General features: G+C 35.4%; 1 protein-coding gene across 2 annotated transcripts in view; it reads left to right on the forward strand.

The window, feature by feature from the left end:
• The window catches only part of LOC145672027 (putative transporter YutK), a 134,154-nt gene that overhangs the window by 93,915 nt on the left and 18,005 nt on the right, over positions 1 to 22,234 (forward strand). For both annotated transcript variants that reach the window (XM_081741220.1, XM_081741221.1), the window contains exons 5-9: positions 9,296 to 9,449; positions 11,298 to 11,492; positions 12,241 to 12,402; positions 15,465 to 15,558; positions 18,934 to 19,093. In XM_081741220.1, the coding sequence (XP_081597346.1) occupies positions 9,296 to 9,449; positions 11,298 to 11,492; positions 12,241 to 12,402; positions 15,465 to 15,558; positions 18,934 to 19,093 (765 nt within the window). The remainder of the gene's footprint in view (positions 1 to 9,295; positions 9,450 to 11,297; positions 11,493 to 12,240; positions 12,403 to 15,464; positions 15,559 to 18,933; positions 19,094 to 22,234) is intronic.

Raw genomic sequence — 22,234 nt, forward strand, 5'->3', positions numbered from 1 at the left:
GGCCCACATGAGCTTTGGGGGAGGGGCGGCCTCCCCAGGATCGGGCCTCCCCAGGCTTCCGTCGGCTACGTGGTTAACATATATGTATTCAACACGGGAGACCTGGCTTCGATTTCTAGCTGGAGTTCATGTGGTTCGGATCGTACGTTAAACTATATCTAAGTCCAATCCTCAGATAGCCTCATTGCCGAAAGGAACGCTAAAGTCCCATCCAATAGTGTAATTTCATTCAGAGATTTCATATTAATTCCCCTACAATCATTCGATAGTGAAATGCAATATCACGTCCATGACCCGCGTAGCACAGCTGCTAACGCTCTCGCGTTAGGTGCGACTAGTGCCAGATTCGATTCCCGGTGGGATCACTCGTCGAAAAAATGTAAGAGCTTTTCCAGGCCAATTAGCCTGAGTGAGGTTTTTCTTGTTTTCCTTATTCACACCAGACACATGTCGGGATGACATCTCAGGCCTGATATACACTGTAGGACAGATCCTAGGGACTCTCTTAAAATTTTTCCTAGAGTCAATATCTCAACCTAGAGTTGTTCTGTATGGTCTAGAGTTGAACGGTCTGAGGGCTTAGAGTAGAACGGCATTCACCAGGTTATGGCATATGCTGATGATGTAAATTTAATAGGGGATGAAAGGAGAACAGTAGAAATAAATGCAGAGATCTTATTAAACGCTTGCAGGGACATGGGTTTAGAAGTAAATGCAGAGAAAACTAAATACATGGAAGTGCGTCGGGACCGTAATACGGCAAATTGTGGAGGCGTTAAAATATTAAATAATACTTTTGATAAAGTGGATACTTTCAAATATTTAGGATCAATATTAACAGACGAAAATCATATTCACGAAGAAATTAAATGTCGACTAAAAGCAGGGAATTCGTGTTACTATTCGGTTCAAAATCTCTTGTCGTCGCGAATTCTGTCGAGGAATTTGAAGCTTAAAATATATAAAACGATAATCATGCCTGTTGTTCTGTATGGTTGCGAAACATGGTCGGTTACTCTGAGGGAAGAACATAGACTGAAAGTATTTGAGAACAGGATCCTGAGAAGAATATTCGGACCCAAGAGGAACGAGAATGGGGAATGGCGGAAGCTTCATAACGAGGAGCTACATAGTTTATACGGTTTACCAAACATTGTTAGGGTCATCAAGTCTATAGAGCGTCCCACCCTTAGATTGCAGTACAGGAGTAAATGGCAATGCTTTTCCTTATGCCCATTGTTGCCAAACTTAGCCTGAATTTTAGAAATAGTTTCTTTTACTAGGTATGAATAAATTATTGTAGAACATTGTATTCTCTATCAAATAATCTGTTTTTCTCACATCAAAAAGAATTTTCAAGTAAATTGAAAGAGTGAAATCTTGCTAATGGCAAATTTCAACGTCGCGTTAAATATATCACGTCATAAGTTCGGAACTCTACGAGATACAACGATGAAACTTATACAGCTATTAATACCATATTTGGTGCCAGTGTTGGAAAAGTTTGCATTCAAAAAAACTTTTTGAATTTTAAAATAAAAAATAAAATGTAAAAGAAAGTGCATATACTGTTCCAATGCAATATCTAAAAAGTTGACTAGTGAGAAACTTTTTTATTTTTCAGGTTAGATGGGGGTGCAAAGCGAGAAAAATATTGAGAAAAGATTGAAATTATTTTTAAAACAATTCGCAGGTCAATATCTTTCTTTATTTAGGTTTTATGACTTTTAGTGTTAAGCATCAACTTTCCAAAGCGCGCGCATCTGACCAGAAGAAAAGCAGTGATAAATCTTGCCGATGATATTTTTCTTATAATGTTTGTTTTAAAGTTACTGATGTAGAGTATTGTGCTATAACAATGAGTGTTTGCTGTTGACGGTATGCGAGCACGAATCTACTGCTTAACGGAACCATATTCGCAAAATCGAATCCTGGACTTCACCTACGATAAACATTGCGTCAACTCCACTCAATCTTACGTTCCACTACTTCCTTCGCTCGTTTTCCTTGAGTTGCACGCACACACATACATACATACATACATACATATAATATGACCAATATCTATTAATAATAAGTCTCCTCATTCCTGGTGATAAAAAGTTATTAGTTTTGTAATTGATTCATTTATAGTAGTCCTTAATGCTGTTACAGATGCTGACAATTTTGACAATAAAAGTTGGTTTCGTTTGCAATTCCACTTCTCTTATTTACTTTGAATACACATATGAAAATGACAAAAGCGTTCATAATAAATAACTTTATGAGCTCACAAAGCAGAATGAAAGGCCTCTTTATTCTCCCCCCCCCCCCATGCTTCTTTAGGAAGCAGGGTTTGATAATTCTGTTTGGTTTTGTTTCCTCGCCCAACGATCTGTATCTTGTTGGCTGTCACTATAAGTGATTTAAAGTCACAACTTGCGCGTTTGTTTAGAAAGGACATAATGGGGTTTCTTTTCATTCTTCTTCTGTTTCCAGACCGATAGAGGTGTCAGAAGTGAGTATAGAAACTAGGGAGGTTCAGTTCCTATTCACCATTGCATTTGTCATAATCATCATCATCATATTTTATTGGCAGGCCACTTGCTGCAACTCAGAAGCTTCCACGATCCACGGTCTTCGGTTAACCTCTTCGTCTTCACGTATGATTTTTCTATTTTGATATCGTCCAGTAATTGTAGTCTCTTTTCGTCCCCTCCCTCTTTTTCCTACTACCATAACCTCTAGCACGTCCTTCATGATAAAGTCTTAAAACATTGGAAGTGGGGAGAAGCCGCCTTCACAATATACTTTATGATGTAACTTGTTTGACAAACGGAATTGGATTAGCAGATATTTTGCTTACACAGACGAATGAGCGTTCTCGTACGTCACATTTTCTCGTCACTTATCATTATCACCCTACTCCAGTATTCACTCTTATCCAAATTCAGTAGCAGTATCGTACCCATTGCTATTCCTTAGTTTGCCGCACAATCGGTACAGGAAATTTTGTGTGGAACTGTTTAGCCTGTCATTTATTTCAATCATATGTTTTCTATTCGTTTCATATCTTCTCTCGATTGCTTCCATCAAAATTTTATTGCAACGATTTATAAACCATCATTTAAAAAAAAAAAAAAAAAAACCTTCTAACACAATTGTTAGACTGTTATTTCGTACCCTCCAATTCGTCGTTCTAAATGAATTTGCGCGATTGGAATGACAAAAGAGTTGAAAATATATGAATTTAAGAAGGATTTATTTACAGAATCATTACTCTTTCTGTCTTTCTTGTTCTTTCTTCGAAAGAAAACATACGGCGGAAGAAATGTGGCAACAGCGCGCTCCATTTTCTCTGTACTGCAATCTAAGAGTGGGACGCTCTATAGGAGGCTTAGGTGGGCAGGTCATGTAGCTAGAATGAAAGAAAGTAGAAACGCTTTCAAAGTCTTGACTGGTAGACCCATAGGAAAACGACCATTAGGAAGACCTAGGTGCAGATGGGAGGATAATATTAAGATGGATCTCGCAGAGATAGGAATACAAAGTAGAAACTGGATCCAATTAGCTAAGGATAGAAGTCAGTGGAGAGCTTTTGTGAACGCGGCACTGAACCTCCGGGTTCCATAGGCCATAGAGTTAGTTAGTTAGTTAGTCAATATCTCAACATGTATTTCATCAGATCGCATGTCCAGAATGGTCCCATTAGATTTCTCTTGTTTAGAGCATGCTCTCTATTTCGGAACGATAATTCGTAAGATTTCGATTTAAGCGACATCAAGTGAGAGAAAGTCCAAACAAATTTATTTTCTCCCTGCCAGCCGTATGTGGGTGAAAGAGCAAAAATACTCGACAAAATGAACAGTGGTGCAGGGACTGATGAGATATGTTTTGCTAATTTATCTTTTGATTTTTATGCTTTGTTTAGAGGTATGCAATTTAATAAGATAGCGCCTAGTATCAATATCAGTAGGATACGCAGTGTAGTTACAAAAGGGTAGGATTTCCTACGAGATACACTCAGAAAAACCCGTTCTCCGGACAGAGGTATATTGTACAAATATACGGTATCCTCTTGCTTACTACAGAAATCAGTACGGAGTATACGTTATCCGTATGCTACATAGGCACTGCCCTTAGATGTTACATCATGCCGTTGCAGGATGTCTGACATCTAACAGTTTTCCGTATAGACGTGTATATACATATGTTACATTCCTCAGCTAATATCTTATATACGTCCATTTGTATGTGGAATCCTGACCGCCTATATTGTTTCATACGGAAAGTACGTATAGATGGAACACTTATATAGAAAATATTATAAAACATGCGTTTTTAGTTATACGTCTACTGTACATTAAGTCCAAAAACTACAGGAACTACGCATGTAACCTATCTTTTTAAGTACGCCACCTACAATTTTTTTCTCAGTGTATGTCGTAACATTTTCCCTCAGATTAGGAGTAAAAGTGGATATGAAAAGGAGGGGGACGCATGACGTCACGCCCCCCATATCTATCTTTGCCTATTGTAATTCTTTTAGAAAGTAGGCGAACGCCACAATTTGTTCTGGAAGCAGGGGGATGACGTCTCCCCGTGTTCCCTCTCACTTTTATCACTGCCTCAGATAAATCCTAAGATATTTCCTAGGATTTATCTCATAGTGTATAGCAGGGCTTAATTTACAGGTCCCAGGCCGCTTCGTCCCTTCCTTCTCCGTTTCGCCGGATAGTGTTGCCCCGATAGACGACATTCCTCATACATGACGGACTTAATGTCATAGATACAAGTAATACCTAGAAATATGTTTAAATAAAATAAAATAAAATAACATCCATGACATTACATAAAGAGAAATACTCCGCTTTATACAGAGTCGTTTTTACATATGATTAGCGTCATACTAAAGGTCTGACTACTGCAGGAGAGGTATGTTAGTCGAATTCTTTAGTATGGCACTAATCACGCGTCAAAACGACTCTGCATAAGGCTCACTATGTTTACCAAATGGTAATGTTTGCATAGATTCATGTTGTACATGCATTTCAATTGCTGTATAGAATTGATTTTCATCACGTAAAACCCGTACCAGGTCAGATTTTAAAATGACAGCTTTAATATCATGATGTACCGGTACTTTGAAGAGAAACAATGATATAAGCATCAACACAGATATATATCGGTTACTTGGGTCATTATTTGAACAATATTTTTCCATCTAAATTGATCACGTTGTATTATGTACTTGACGGCGTAGAAAAGCGAAGCAACACTTAACCTTTTTGTGTGAAAGACTTTGTACGTCACAAGTGCAGCCGCGCCTCTCCATTGTAATAGGAAAACGTCGGTTGATAAAGTCCATTGTATAATATCGGTCAATGATAATGAAATCACGATAACCAGCTATTGAGTGGAATGTTGATAGCTTCTCCTTCAACAGATGGTATTGACAAATGTCAGTCGTCATCGGGAAATCTTATCAATAATATACAAAATGCCTTTATTATTGAACGGAGAGATTTAATCAAAGCTGTGCCCCGCTTCAAAATAAATTGAACGATCATGAGGTTGCTAGGTGAATAGAACGAATCAAAATTATTTGGTGTGTACTTTTTAAATGCTTAAATCTTCTAATAGTTTACTCTAATGGTATTATACAGGTCCGAATTGAATCAAAGATGTAAGTGACTGTTATTATATGTGGAGTCATGCTAATGAATAGATTCTACTTCAACAACACATACTAAAATTCTAAGAAGATACACAATTAACTAAACGGCGTGACAAACATTTTGGTATTTGAAGGCGGCGCTCCAAGTTCCCCTTAAATGCTGCTAGCAAATGAGAGGCCCCGTTTATTTGGTACACATCCACGTCTATTCTCTGCCGCCTAATCGCGCTGTAGTTCGTCTGCTTAGCCATAGTAGCCACACCCCTTAGCATTCGGCAACGTCGCGACAGAGCTTGCGTTTTATTCGTTTAGCTGAAATGCCAAGATGTTTGTCATAGGCTTTTTTAAAAATAATATACAGCAGGGTTAACAATGGATCTGAAAAGGTAGGGAGACGGATGACGCCATGTTGTCCATTGTGCCTATCTCTGACCATTGTAATTTTTTAGGAAGTGTAAGAACGCCACATATATTTTTGGAAGTGGGGAAACAACATCCTCCCGAGTTCTCCCTCACTTTTACTCCTGATATACATATAAAAATACTGTATATAGCACGTACAGAAATATTCTCTATTACTATCATTTAGGCCAAGGTGACCAGAACTTTTACTTTCAAAAACGGGACGCATACGAATCGGCGACGGGGGGGGGGGGACTTCCACATTGCATTTTGGAACTCGGCAGTGTTTTCAATTTAAGTAAGAATGATAACACAGCGTTTCTAACTTAAGTACTACCCAACAATATTTTTAACTACTTCAACATTCAGAATTTCCACTCAAATCCCACTTGAATCACAGAACACTTAATTCTCATTTGAATATTCAGAAGTTCTAGGCACGGCTGAACTTTCCCAATGCGTGTTGGTACGGAAGAGTGTAGAATTAGCATTGACAATTTATATTTTAAATAATAATTACGGGACATCTGGGTCATGTTTGCTTAAAAACGGGACATTTAGGCGTCCCGTTTGAGAATCAGAAAAAAAACGGGACAACGGTTGAAAATAAGGGACTGTCCCGGCTAAAACGGGACGTCTGGTCACCTTGATTTAGGCCTACAATTAAAAAAAAGTAAAATTTCCTGCGTAGCTTCATTGAAAAACAAACAATCGAAATGACATTATTTAGTTTAACGTCCTATGTTATGTTTGTATAGGCTAAAGGGCAGTGGTCGAAGGGAGACGGTATGTGGTGGTATGCCATACCGCCTCTGGTTTTTCAATGATGAAGGCATACCGCCTCTGGTTTTTCAGTGATCAAGACATACCATCATGGAAGAGTAGATGTTAAATACCTTTAATAAATCCATTTTTATACACAGTAATTAACAAATAGCTTTGTACGTAAAAACATTTTATTTTTTATGTAGAAATAATTTCTAAGTTGACAACACTGACAGTTTTGTCATCTTGTTCCTATCTTTTGTTTCTAAAATGAGGTGTCTTCAAAGAAGTACATCTAGTTTATATTTTGATGTGCCATATTGAATTCTTTCTTTCGTATGTATGTGTATGGTTTTCTTGTCTTAATTCTTATAAATGTCGTGTTTTGGGTTTAGGGATTTAGGGGTTTTCTGCTGTGGAGGTGATTCTTCCGTGGGTTTGGAATACCCCTCAGTCGAGTGGGCATTCGGGAGCTTTCCCGCGGGAAATAGTTAATATAAAAATTCGATTTTTGAGCATTTTCGTGTATAGCTCTCTACAATACAACATAAGGGGATATTTTTTTCAGAAAGTTGTTGGCGAGGGATCGAAGTCTCTCCATGTCCCCTTTCCCCTAAGTAAAAAGAAGCTTTCCAGTGGTTTTCAGTCATATGTAAATAGAAATGCAATCTTTTAGGCAACATACCCTCACTGTATTTCAATATTTAGATAGCCGGTATATCGAGTCAAAATCGTAATAAAACTACCGTCTCTGCTGTTTTTCCACTTCGAACACTGCTAAAGGGAACAGATTATTAATTAAAATAATTGATTATGAAATTAATTTTTTGGTGTTCTTGCACCGGGAATCAAACCCGGATCCGCGTGATGGCTTGCTTTAGTAAAGTATTTTACCTATAGTTTAAATGTTTATGTAACACTAAATTACGTATTATTATCTTGTATAAGTACTTTCAAAAATAATTATTTATTTTACTATTTATCTATTTATTACAGATAATATCTGTATTCTTCTTGTTTAATGAACTAGAATTCAGAACATTTTGTTAAGGAAAATTGACTGTTTTATTACTTAATTAAACCAGTCTATTATTATTATTATTATTATTATTATTATTATTATTATTATTATTATTATTATTATTATTATTATTATTATTATTATTATTATTATTAATGAACAATATATGAAATAGAATTATGACTCAATGCTAAATTAGAGACACTAGTCTGCTACAATAATTATTAATGTTTTTCCAAGTTTATATTACTTCCAAAGAATGGAAATTTACCCCTGGCCACACTTTCCATTTGAAAATAAATCTGTATGACAATTTTATCCTCTCTATACAAGAACTTGATTGTTAAACGTGGACATTGACAAACATCAGACAGTCGCTGTGTACAGACCAGACCAATGCTATTCAACCTTTTTGTTCTCGCGTACAACTAGACACAGTTCGCCATCCAATTTTGTACCTCTGAAACTGTTTTAAGGTTGGTGTAAAGGGACAGGCTTTGCCGATAGATGTCACCAATGTCTTCGTATATCTCTTATGTGGTTTTTACCTTTCACGAAAATTCACGATTTCTCTTACAAATTTCAAACTAGAGACTTAAAATTTTTAGAGAAGGGACTTCATAACCTATCGAAGGCAACAATCCGTGCCGATTTTTTATTTAGAATTTTCTTCATTGTTGAAACAGTTATATTGTTAAGGTCTGAATATCCATTTCAACAATCAAGCCATTTCAACAATGAAAAAATTGTAAATAAAAAATCGGCACGGATTGTTGCTTTCGATAAGTTATGAAATCCCTTCTCTAAAAATTTGAAGTCTCTAGGTTGAAATGTGTAAGGGAAATTTTGAATTTTCGTCAAAGGTAAAAAATTCATGAGAGAGAGAGACGAAGATCGTAGTGACATCTATTGGCAAAACTTGTCCCTTTAAATCAACCTTAAGAGAAATTAAATCGAAATGAACTTATTAAACTTAATATACGTGTTCTGTTGATTAAAAAGAGGGACAGAGATCCAATGAAAGGACAATAAGTGTGTCAATTCGAAGACTATTTACAGGGGGATAAACTGCACATCTAAATAATAATAATAATAATAATAATAATAATAATAATAATAATAATAATAATAATAATAATAAAAATTTCAAAATTCTCTCCAACTATGATCATTCAATAAATATTGGAAATATGCTCATTTTAGTATTACCGGTCTAGAAACATCGCGTACCCCCGGTTGAATAACACTGGATTAGACAACGGAACATGATTATAGGTTTCTTCTCTTCTAGAGATAAAAGTTTTTAATTTTCACCGATGTAATTTCCTTTAATAGTTACTAACTCTTCTGCAACTCTTGACTTCAAATTAATAATTTATTTAGTTTTAGTGCAACTTCTGTAATGATAAACATCACAATTGAGAATAACACGAGATCAATTTGTGTTTCAGAGCGTGCAAAGTCATTGTTAGTGGTGTAATAGCCGGTTGTTTTATTGTCTTCCTTGTGTTGGATACCAAAGATGAAAGAAGGAGACTCATCTCCCTTCTGGGCGTTGTGGTACTTGTGTTGCTGGGAGTCATATTTTCAAGGCATCCAGGACAGGTAAGCATTCCCAATCTCTTATTATACAATGAGGTTTACGTGTTCCTTTTGTAATAAAAAGGGTGAGAGGAAAGTACACCATTGAAAGTCTTTAATAATTTTTGTAAATATTAACGGATATTCACGAAAGAAAATATAGGTTAATTCTTCAAGTCGTAGAAACCTGAGTGATCCTGCTAATGGTGAAAGATAAGTAAAACTGGTGTAATCCGTTGAACGGAGTATGGAGAGGTTGGTGCACAGACTGGCTGGAATTGTTCGGGAACATCCTTTGGTCAGAGAAACCAGTGTTCCATATGTACGAAAAGTATCAACAATCACTACTGAACACGAGAGAACCTCTGCGTCTGTATGTCTGAACGCGACACTTCGTACCGTAAGGCCAACCGAGCTCGATCACATAGTGTTAAATGTTGCTCCATTTTCCGTTATCTTCTAATACTTCAAGAATTAAAATATAGTTTGTTTATTAAAAACCTATTAATATTTCCAAAACTTATAACTAATTTTTAACATGTGCTTATGTGTAGCCTGTACTTTGTCTCTGAAAGGTTGGTCAATATAACAAGATACAGAATCATTTATCCAAAATTAGCAAGAAATGTTGTACGATCGTATATTCTTAATATTGTTCTTTATTGTTGGTTAATATAATATTTTTGAAAGATATAAACGGTACAACAGGAAATAATGAAATTATGATCATGTTCTAAGTTGTAGGACATTATTGGCAAAGTTGGCAAAAGTGTGGAATGCAAAAATGTCCCGTTTTGTTAAAAGAAAGTGTCCCATTTTTGGCTTGTAGTATATCTACTAGTAGTTTCTTGTATCTAATTCAACAGTGTTTTCAAAGAAAGCCCAACCCTTCTACGAGAAATTCTGTCAATATAATATATGATTTTAAGACATTTGACCCTGGTTCTTGTTAAATGTTAAAAGATAATATAAAAAAATAAAATGGGAATAAACTTAAATACGTAACAACTGGCTAATTTGAAAAACTAGAGACTAGGAAGTGGTTAATTTAAGATAACGAGAATAGCTCTCTGTAACAAAATCATTGGTTATTTAATTTCGGAAGGTACGAGATATAACATCAATTTTCGTTATGAGGCAAAAAAAACTTATTCGTGCAGTAACGTTATTGCATCATAAGTAATTAAATAAATGAATCTGTTTCGGGTATTTCTTGTCACACTTGTGGGCAGAAAATCACAATGAGATTCTTTCCTTTGCGGGTACCTAAGAGAACGAAAATGAGTGGAGGAGGAGATATTTTGTTACAAATTCTATTTGCCTCACAGATAACACAGTTGAACAGGCAGATTTGGTAAAGGTATCGTATAGAGTTCATCAGTTACTGATTTTAGAAGATCTTTGGAGAGCTCTTCGGACATGGTATAAATTGTATTGTTCTTGAAAGGGTCAGAATTAACTTTGCTCTTCACATAGTGAAGCATAACAATAAAATGTCAGTTCAATAATTGTTATTGCAAATCTAGAGTAGAGGCAGGGAGGAAAAAACTTTTAGATACCTGTGAATAACGTTATGAGAGAGGGCCAGTCACTTATAAGGGAAGGTGCAGCTACCTCACTGGTATGAGTAACTCTATAACGATGAATTTTCCTAGTTGAACTATCAAATTATACCAGTTTGCAAACTTGTCTCGTTTCTTTGATTCTCTAAATCTGCTCATCCTAGTTTAAAATTAATAGAAATGAACCTAGACGTAAAATAAATAAAGAAAATTTGAAAGCCATACAAGAAATTATTGAGCTTTCAAGCTAGATGCCCTTATCAATCAATTTATAAATATCTTTTATTTTCGTTTTTTTTTTTTTTTATAGATAAAATGGCGGCCTGTTATCATGGGTTTGATCGTGCAGTTTTTATTCGGGCTGTTTACTCTTCGATGGGAAACAGGTCGACAAATTTTCCAATGCCTGGGAGACAAAATAGCTGCTTTCCTTGCCTTCTCTGACCAAGGATCGTCATTTGTTTATGGAGTCCTTGTCTCCCAGTATGCACTTTTTGCTTTCAAGGTACGTAGTAATATTAAATATTTGAGTATACAGTGGAACCTGTCTATTTGGGCCACTAGCGCTTCCATTGAAAAGTAGTCAACTTAGACAGGTGTCAAACCGACAGAAAATAAGTCTATTTTGAAGACTCGTTTAATATAAACACTTTTATTTCTGTAAGCACTTGTGATATACAATTTGAAATGAAGCCTTAATAGTGGCAATGTATTCATACACTTGCCGACAATAGACATAAAAACAATACATAGAATCACTCCTCCAGTTTTTTGTGATGTAAAATGCCATAAAAATGATATATGGTTTACAAATTATATAAAAATGACCGATATTAGCGTCGAATACATAATTTTCGGGGTCGCTGAAATGAACAGTGGCACTTCCGATGCTGTTAAATCAAAATTCAGCCGTTTATGTCCAAAATAAAATATTCTTTCCGTGTGAAGGACGAGTATTCTGCTAGTATTGTATAACGAAGAGTCAAAGCGTTGCTTTTGTAAGAGGAAACTATTTACCTAGTAGTTAAGATTTATCACTTGAAGAAATCGTTATATAAAAAAAAAAATAGATGAAATGAAATACTATAACTCAGTACTTACTTAGAATTAAAGCTTTATTTGTCTGAAGGCAATATTATCAGAAGAAAATTTTGATGAAGTGAAATACAAAACTTAATATTTATTGTGCATATTTATTTTTAGATATAAAAGTTGTGTGATCTAATATTGGTTTTCTTTTCCTTTTGTTGCAGACGTTGTCTGTGATATTTTTCTTTAGCTTTATTGTCCAGATTCTCTACTACTACGGTGCTATGCAATGGATCGTTACTAAAGTGGGTTGGTTGCTTCAAATGATTCTAGGAACAACGGCATGTGAATCTGTCAATACAGCTGCAAGTGTTTTTGTAGGAATGGTAAGTAGAGTTCTAGAAAATTATTATCATTCTTATGCGGGAATTCTGTCTGAATTTTATTAGACATAACCATATTAAACAAATATACTTGTCATAAGGTTTGACTCATTTTTCTAAATAATAACTATATCTACATTCTGCTAAATGTATGAATAATTTTAAGAACAAAAATTTTAACTTGTTTTTTATTGTCTGTTTAACGGCGGATCTTTTTCTACTAACGTGACTTCCATTTCAATTATATGATAGAAGAGCGTGCTGAGAAGTCTACGTTTCCTAAGAGAAACAAATCAAAATCAAAGCATTATGATGTATTTATTCAACACACTGTTCCTTTAATTCGATGCATTTTATACTTCGGTTCTGCAGTTTGTTTAACTCAATTATATACTTAATTGGTTGGATATTTCTAGATGCAATCGCTTCAGAAATGTTCGTGACTTTTTGCTCATTCAGGTATTTATTATTATTATTTTAAATAGATGGTAGTCAGTTGGGGCTAGGGCAAATGAATAGGGTAGGTGATTCAAGGTTTCAAATCCTAATGTAACCAGTTTGTCCTTTGCAACATTGCTCTTGTAAAGGGATGCATTATCATAAAAGTAGACAACTTTCTACGGCGTATTCAGCTCTGAGTGAAGGCTATCGAGTAATGATGCATATATGCATAATTATGCATATGCTCCGATTATATTGGTAACTTGTTGGAGATAATTAACAAAGATGACCCCATTCTGATTCCAGAAAACACTAGCAAGAAGGCTTGAACTGGACGTTTGCTCCCTAAACTTCTTTGGGCTCAGGGAACGATTGTGACGTCATTCTTTTGATTGTTCTTTTGCCTCTGGATCATACAAATAGATCCCTGTTTCTATGTCTCATCCTCCGTAACCAACTAAGTTAGTGACATCCTGTTCGAAATGGCTCAAAACGGTTCAAAAGCACATTTGCATGCTTCTGGTCTTCATGAAAAAATTGGGGCACCCAGTTGGCGGAAAGTATCCTCATGACAAAATGATCTCGAATATGACGCTTATGCTTCTTGGCAGGTGCCTAGATTCTCTGCTATCTTTTTTTAGCAGAAATACTCGGTCTCAGTGTTTCTTCAGACACATTTTTGGGGGGCACTGCCGCCCGGAGCTCTGACAGTGCCCCCCGGGGAGACCAAAAAATACTTATTTAATATAATAATAAATAGAATAGTATCAGCAGTGCCCCTCCCGGAATACTAAGTGTGCCCCCGGAACATTGTTTCTGAAAAAGAAACTGCAAGGCGGTCTGAGAGAGAGAATAATTTCATGCCCCTTTTAAATTGTTTCGAGCACAATCACTCTGTAGGGTTTCCTAGAGCGGGGTTTATCTTCAGTGCCAGAATGTCCTGTCCTAAATTTGACAACTCGGTTATTGACAATAGCATAGCACCACCATTGTTTGTAGCACCTCATCTTGAATGGTCTTTCAAACTTCTACTGGAGGAAAAGAAACATTTTGACTGTTCTAGTTTCAATATCATTGAACTCCACTTGCTGACCCGCCATGTTCACGCCTCACCTGCAAAAAATAAATAAAATTAAATTAAATTAAAAAATAAAAGTGCGTCCCCTCATATTATCTTCCTTTTCCCTTTTTCTTTTTATGCTAGGCCCTACTGTGTGTGTTTATGTCCCGATGCCACACAGAGAGTTGTATTCTTGCTTTAAAAAATGCAACACTGAAATAGTAATAATAATAATTCTTTAATATAGGCAATGGTCATACATCTGACATATGGGAGTTGTCAGTTGTTACAAATTAAAGGATTTTACAGAAGTTTATTTCGTTCTTCTGTTTATCATTAACAAATGACATAATAAACCTTTAAAAATAATCTATAGCTCATTTTCTATTATAGTGTAAGCAGTGGCGTATTTAGGTTTTGTTTCGGGAGGCTATGCACAAGACGGGGAAGCAGGAGAGACAATTGCCCACCTGAGTTTGACAATTAAATATATTTTAATCGATTGTCTACTAATATACTAGGAAAAAACGTGAAACTCGTATATAGGTGGAGGATCCCCCCTCCTGAGTAAATCTGAAATGACTCTCCTGTAAACACACATTGAATATTTGTAATCTCATTTCAACTTAACTGATTTCATTGTAGAAAAATTGGAAATATTCAGTTTTATCTGCGTACATTTTATCTGAAAGAAAATGTTGAGAAAAGTCGAAGCTGAAATATACTAATTACAGTTTTAATGGCAAGAATTGCAGACTGGTGAGCCGTATGTGATAGGGTACACACAAAAATTTTCTAGTGAATCTAACCTTTTATTCTATTCATAGAAGAAAAAGGAAGCATCCTCTTGGCCTATCTAATTTCCCGGTCTACTTATTCTCCTCTTGATTTTCTTTAAATCAAACATTTATCTTTCTTTATAACTAAACAATGTAAATATTCCTAAAAACTAAAATCCCGTTATGTTGATATCCGTGCAAGTTGCGTGAAACACCAGTTTCGCTTATCAGCTTCTCTTAGTTTTGATGTTACTGACGACGGTCGACTTAATCACAACAACGGCCGAAAGTATAATAGGAGAAACGAAAGAAAGTAATAACTAAGAAAAATAAACAGAAGAGTAAAATGGACGAAAGAAAGAAAAAGAAGAACGCAGTTCTTACATGGAATGAAATTTAACGAATACAGTATTATTTCTGAACAAAAAGCATAAGAAAGTGGAAAGTCAATGAAATTCTTAGAAATGGTAAGAAGGATTATTGTTGTACGTGGAATGCCAAAAATTAACAAATTTATTACGGGGGGACTTGAACCCGATAGTCCCTAAATACGCCACTGAATGTGAGGCTTCTTTAATAAACGTACATTTCGGAAAAGCAAACTTATTTTTGTCTTTCTTGTTGGAGTGTTAAAAGAAGAAAAGATCCTTTGTATATAATTAGTAAATTGGTGACCTTGCCAAACTTTAGTGATTATTTATTTATAGTTTATAATGAGTAGTTAACAATAATTGTATTTCATTTCATTTAGTATATGCATAATTTATCTGCTTATTTATTTGTAGACAGAAGCACCTCTGCTCATTCAGCCATATTTGCTACTTCTCACGAAATCAGAAATCCATGCGATCATGACAGGAGGGTTCGCCACTATAGCAGGTACTAATCTGCCATCTAGACACATAACTTATGGATCTCAATGATTTTACTTATTTTTCAAACTGAATTTGTCTCCTTACCCATAAAATTATATTTTCGTTCATTTAGCTGGCTCGTACGAACTCGAGATAAGTTAAATATGCTAGCTTTGTTCACAGTGGATACTCTCAAATAAATTTTATTTTCCCAATACCTTTCAAGTGAATGACAATTTGTACAGCTCCCTTTTGCACTGATCATTTCATTCAAAAATTAGAAGGCAGAAGATGGCATTCACTTTCGAACGCGAATATACAGTGAATATTCTAGGAGGGTAAGTGTTTATAGATGTCTGTACAGAATACATCAGAAACACCTGACAGTATTTTCAATTTAACTCCTGGATGACACTGAGAAAAGTGAGTAGAAGTCTGGATTGTGTTACTGTGATAGTCTCTGTATTGATAAAAGCAGTGCTCGAAGTGAAACGGTATGCAGTGGTATGCCATACTGCCTCTGGTTTCTCAGTGATGAAGACATACCATCACTGGAAAGTGGATGCTAATGTACCTTTAATGAATCCATTTTTATACGCAATAATTGACGAATTGCTTTGCACGTCAAAATAATTTCTAAGTTGCCAACACCAACATTTTTGTTATATCTTCCTGTCTTTTGTTTTTAAAAATGAGATGTCTACGAGGAAGTTCACCCTTTGCTTCTACGTAAGAACTCGCTGGTGTTGGTTGGGTTGATTGCAGATAAGAGTCATATGACAAAGAAATTAGGCATGGTCTCAATCCAAACAATTCAATTCGTCGGGACTTTTTTGTGTCTAGAATGGTAAAGAAATACACAACTGAATCCGGTATTAACGAGAAAAATATATAGTTTATGGAATAAAAAAAGTCTGTTATTTTGCTTAAGTGTTCAGTTATTTGTGGGTGTCAAGCATATTACATTGCTGGAACTTATATAGTATCATCAACACGTATTTTTCAGTCTTTATAATAATTGATAACAACCTTCCGGGAATCTGAAATATCTCAGTCGAGTGGGGACTCCGAGAGTTTGCCCGCGGGAAATTGTTTAAAAATTGTTAATATAACAAAATTGGTTTTAGGATAGTTTCGTGTATAATTCTGCATAATTAACATAAGGGGATAGTCGCAGAAGATTTTTATTAGTCGTAGAAAGTTGGAGGCGGGGCAAAGCCTTTCCATGCACTACCCGTAACTACGAAAAGTTCTTCCATGGTTTTAAATCATTGTGAAAATAGAAGTGCAATCTTTCAGGTAACATACCCTCAATGTATTTCAACATTTAGATAGCCGATATGTCGAGTCAAAATCGTAATAAAACCTACCGCCTCTGCTTTTTCCCCACTTCGAACAATGGATAAAAGTGACTGTTGTGTTATTGCATGATATAACGCTTCAACTCAACTGAAGTCCAAATAACATTGTGTATGACAGTGAGTTTGAAAACGACATCCTACGGATAACACATGAATACAATTTTAAATATCAAAATAGTCTGCACTAGATTTGTATACTTGAAGATATGTTACATAATTCTAGAGATACTGATGCATGAAGTGCATTGCTTATAGTTCCAATTCCCAGATTCGCAAGAAAGCTGCCGTAAAAATGTCTATGAACATCTAGGAAATTTGTAAAGGTGTTGTCATAGTTTTCTTCAGATTTTTCAGAACAAACATCAGGATTTAAAAGCAAGATTAGAACTATGAAAAGATAGTGCATAGAATGTAAATTAGAAAGATATAAAAAAATCTACTAATGTTATATTTTGGGTCCTACTTTCATTGAATTATATTGTGGTTCATTTATTAAAGTTAGAATTAAACACAATACTAACTTGGGTATATTCTGTAATCGTAATGATAATAAATTTCTCATGTATATTTCTGGCTAAATACTGAATCGCCCTTTGTCAGGATGATTTTGAGTCTCAATTCTCGAGTATCTCTAGAAGTTAAGCTCAAGTTTTGAGAACTATTGTAGTTCGAGTATCTTGCCCAGGAATATGTGAGAAATGAAAATTAAAAAATAAAAAATAAAATTTGATGATCATCACAGGATACATCCACATTACGTCGCATGAGAACTAGAGGAATGTAGCTCCAAAAATGTGGTTTTCGTTTTCTTCATGTTTGGATGTAATTTTGAAAGCCTCGCTTGGTGTAAATGGAACGTAACGCCGTCTGTTTTCCTTGTCGATCATCTGTTGTAATATAGCTCAATTGCAATCTTGTTAAAAACACATCTTTCTAGGAAAATGCAGTAAAACCTCTACTAACGGACACCTCTATAAAGCGGAAACCTCCCGTAACGGACATATTTTGTAATCCCCAAACACTGTAATAGGAGAAAACATATTGGCAAACCTCTCTAAAGCTGACACTCTCTAGTACGGACACGGACAGTCTTTTCTGTCTTTTATAGGTATAATTTATCTTCGTATTACGGACACTTTCTCTAGAAACAAGTTGAAAAGTATAGTAAAAATACATTTTTAGTAATTCATACATGTGTCACCAAGGAAGCATTGTGACAACAATTGCCTCCTTAACTGTGCTCAGCAACCCAGACGAAGCGTCTCTGTTTAACAACACTCTCATGTTCTTTGCATCCCACTCCCTTCCAAGCTGTTTTAGACACAAAAATGATTGACAGTTGCCCGCTGTTTGGGATGACACGTTATACTACTGTCCCGCTGGAATCTCTAACCAAGCAGAAGATAAAATTTGATATTTTTTGCCCGCGGTTACGCACATTGTCCCAAAAATAATATTATTGGACCTCAATTAAAGTGACATACTGTAAACATAGTAAGTGTTGATAAGTGTAAAGTACAGAGAACTATAACATCTTATTTCCACGTTGTGCCTCAAACATAGAGTATTGGATGGCGGAGGATAATGCAGGTACAGTATTATTTTGGTGATAGACTCCTATTCACATGCAGAAATATTTTTCTAATTGCATATTACCTTGTTTACTAATTTACGTATGAAAATATTGAAACCTCTCTAAGGCGGACACCTTTCTATGGCGGACAATTTTTATTCCCCACGGCTGTCCGCTTTAGAGAGGTTTCACTGTAATATTTTTGTCCTCTCGCCTGTAAAGCTACGAAAATGGAGTTACGTTCCTCTGATTCTCATTCGACGATTAGTACTGTCTAATTCTGAAATGTGTTCTATACGATCGATTAGTTGTTATTAATGATAGGTTGTGTCGTGTCATTATGTTAGATAATCATATGTGATACGTCCTATTTGTCCTATCTTCCGATTCCCTAAAATATTTGGTTAAGTTTGCTTGTTATAAAAGAATCTCTTCCATGTTTTTACCTTCTTGCATTTCTTCCTAGGATCTGTAATGGCTGCCTACATTAACTTTGGAGTTTCTCCATCTCACCTGCTGACGGCGTCTGTGATGTCAGCCCCCGCTGCTTTATGTTACGCAAAGCTTTTCTATCCAGAAACCGAAGAATCAAAAACGAAAGGCAAAAATATTAAGATTCCCAGAGGGTAAGCCAGCAACTTAACAATAATTCAAATTATATCTTACATTTTATATAACAAGTCTTATACTTTTCTACAAACTTATATTACAGCGTACTATTTTTACTTCGAAGCTCAAGAAAACATGTAGAACATTAAAACTATCCCAAATTCGAAATAGTTTAAAAACATGTATTTTTAAATACAGTAAAGCCACGATTACACGTGAGCGGATAATCCGCGAGTGCCGCGAAAAAGATTTTCACCTTGGTACAGTCGCGATCAATTATTTTTCATAAGTAATTACAACTGACACTCCGCATGAAATAAGTATTGTATGTTCTGAAAAGTAAAAAATAAACTGCATTGTAAAAATCAATATTTCCAACAGTAGTCTCCACGTTTTCGAAATGCAGCTCTAGTCTGATAAGCAGAAACCGATTGTTGCAAGGTATGAAAAACGGGAATTGGGAAGACTGATTTGCGTAGTAGTAAGTTACATTCATCGTTCACTGCGGCGCAAGAGTCCGTGGGCGACCACTGGAGGGTTAATTACGAACCTCAGAAAACTAATTTTAATCGAAGCCAACAACTAGGAAAATACATTAAGTCCTACAGTGCGAAGGTTGAAAATTACTGACAGGTTTACAGTACAGTATTGTTTTTTTGTTTATTGTTCTTTATTTTAGTGATTTAGACGTAAAGTAAAGATATTTTAAAATTTTTATTATGTTTTTGTGCAATAAAACAATTTTTATGCCGAAGTATTTTTTTTTTCCGTGTTTGCACCTGAGTTTTAGTCTTTTTCCGGATGATATGCGATGTTCGCTATCGACGACATCCAATTACATAAATAATCTTAGCTTTACTGTATCTAAAATCAAGTGGACAAAAGTTATGTACGTGAAATAAAATTAATATGCAATAGATTTTACCTTTATGACAGCATGTTTATTGTATACGAAGCAATACCACAAATGAACATTTACTCGCACATAAATTAAACCACATGTACCATAGAAAACACACTTAAGTACTGTACCATTTTATAGACTGAGTTAGCACACAGAATCTCACTCATACATGAGTAAGAACCGTCATTTTCAACTATTTCGAAAAATTCAGATAAGTACATCCTCTTTGTTTACTTCATCACCTATCCCGTTTTCATCTTCTTTATCATAATTAGATTGATTGTATTTTTATGTCATTCTTCTCCACTGTTACCTCTTTGTAACTGGAAACCAGTTTAAACTGCATTCTCCTGTTTGCAATCTACACTATTACTTTGAATTATCCGAATAGGAGGTTCAAAAGTTCGAATTGCCAACGATTTTTACCGTTGTTTCCAAAAGGAATAAACTTTTGTTTAAATTATCCAATATTTCAAATTTTCAAAATTTAAATTAACGATAATCAGCTGTATATACTTTTCATTTTAAACCTGGTTTTTACAGGATACAGTTTCTGGAACCAAATAGTGCAAAGGAGAGAATAGAACAAAGAATATTCCGGAGAGTCTAATGTACACGTCACACTAATTTATAGACTGACCAGCTAAAATAATTTGTAAATTATACAAATGCAGAATCCATAAATGAAAAAAAAATCTCAAATACAATACTATAGTACGTAGATTTTCTGGTGTTTAAACCGTGTTTGATACGAGACATTCCATGTGAAATCAACCAACGAAATGACAAAATCTGACCTGACGATCTTAGATTTTTGTAAAAATTGGTGCACAGCTTTATTACAATGGGAGATGAAAAAAATCCCAAATATTACCTCTCTTCTCCTGAAAGTGTCCTCATATACTGTTTACCCATTCGGCCGAGACCTCTAGTTGGCAGAGTGCCAAGAAGAGTCTATCTTAATGAAAGGAATGGACTGTAAAAGAAAAAGAAAAGGAAGGAAGGCGTTGGTTATTCATGTCGGCGGTAAAGGTATTGTTTGCAGTGTTACCAACCCGGCGCAGTAAATCTATACCTGATAAGATTTTATAAATAATAATATGAGAATGAAATCAAAGTGGGCCTACAGCACTGAAAGCACGATTACCGATTATTATTGTCCGTAGGGCATGACTGGGGATCTACGTTGCAAGATGAACCAAAAAAAAAAAAAAAAAAAAAAAGAGGAATTCAAAATTTGGAGGCGGGGATAAGCACAATACTTTGCTTTCACTGGTTGACGGTATTGGCTCCATCATAATAAAATAACAAAACGACACGCGTACACACACGCGCTCACGCAAGCATAACCACGAAACAGATAAGAGAAAGAACTAGAAAAATACAATAAACTCCACACGCACAAGCGTATGTGTACTGTACAGAAAGACAATAACTGAAGTTCTCCCGCGGGTTGTTGGCGCGATCCATCACATGTCGAAGCCCCTAAAACACAATGCTAGGCTGCATTTAAAATGCGCGCGCTCTGTTCACTGCGTGACATCATCACCTAACAAGAATGTATTGCTAACCTGGGACCAATTTACGTAGGCTGGCAACCATGTTTAAACTTCCAACCTTCTTTCTCTCGCTCCCAGAGGAGAAAACGAACACATGTTGTCTGTACATACACATACCCATTTTTCGTAATGGACTCTTCTACTTCTGTCATGCGCAGAAGTGTCGAGGGACCTAATGTTCGAGGGTAAACAGTACCTTACTTTTCATCAGTTTCACCATTATTCTTAACTTTCTTTCTTCCCAAAGTGTTAGATTATAATTTTTTCTTCTTTTAACTTTTTCTCTTTATTCCAATAAAATAAAAATATTAAATCACGGGTATAGAAGCAAAACCTACTAAATCCATTTGTCGACTTTGTCAGGGAACGAAGAAAATGTGAGTCCCTTATGTTTCAGAATAGTTCAACTTTTTTTTTTTTTTTTTTTTTTGTTGTTGTTGTTGTTTAGTGGTCACTACTTAATGCAGATAGTGAAATCTACCACTGAAAAAAAAATAATAAAAAGTTGTTCAACAATTCTGAAACATAAGAGCTTCACTTTTTTTCGTTTCCTTACAAAGGTGAAAAGTGGATTTGGCATGTTCTATACCCCTGAAATATATGCCTAGGAACTTAATATCACAAAATATAATCCTATTACCTTTAATAACAGCAGTCAGCTTGGCGATAGTGTGCACCGTAAACATACATAGAGG

Source organism: Thermobia domestica, chromosome 15, assembly GCF_964235325.1.
Source record: "Thermobia domestica chromosome 15, izTheDome1.hap1.1, whole genome shotgun sequence".
In the NCBI taxonomy this organism is placed as follows: domain Eukaryota; kingdom Metazoa; phylum Arthropoda; class Insecta; order Zygentoma; family Lepismatidae; genus Thermobia; species Thermobia domestica.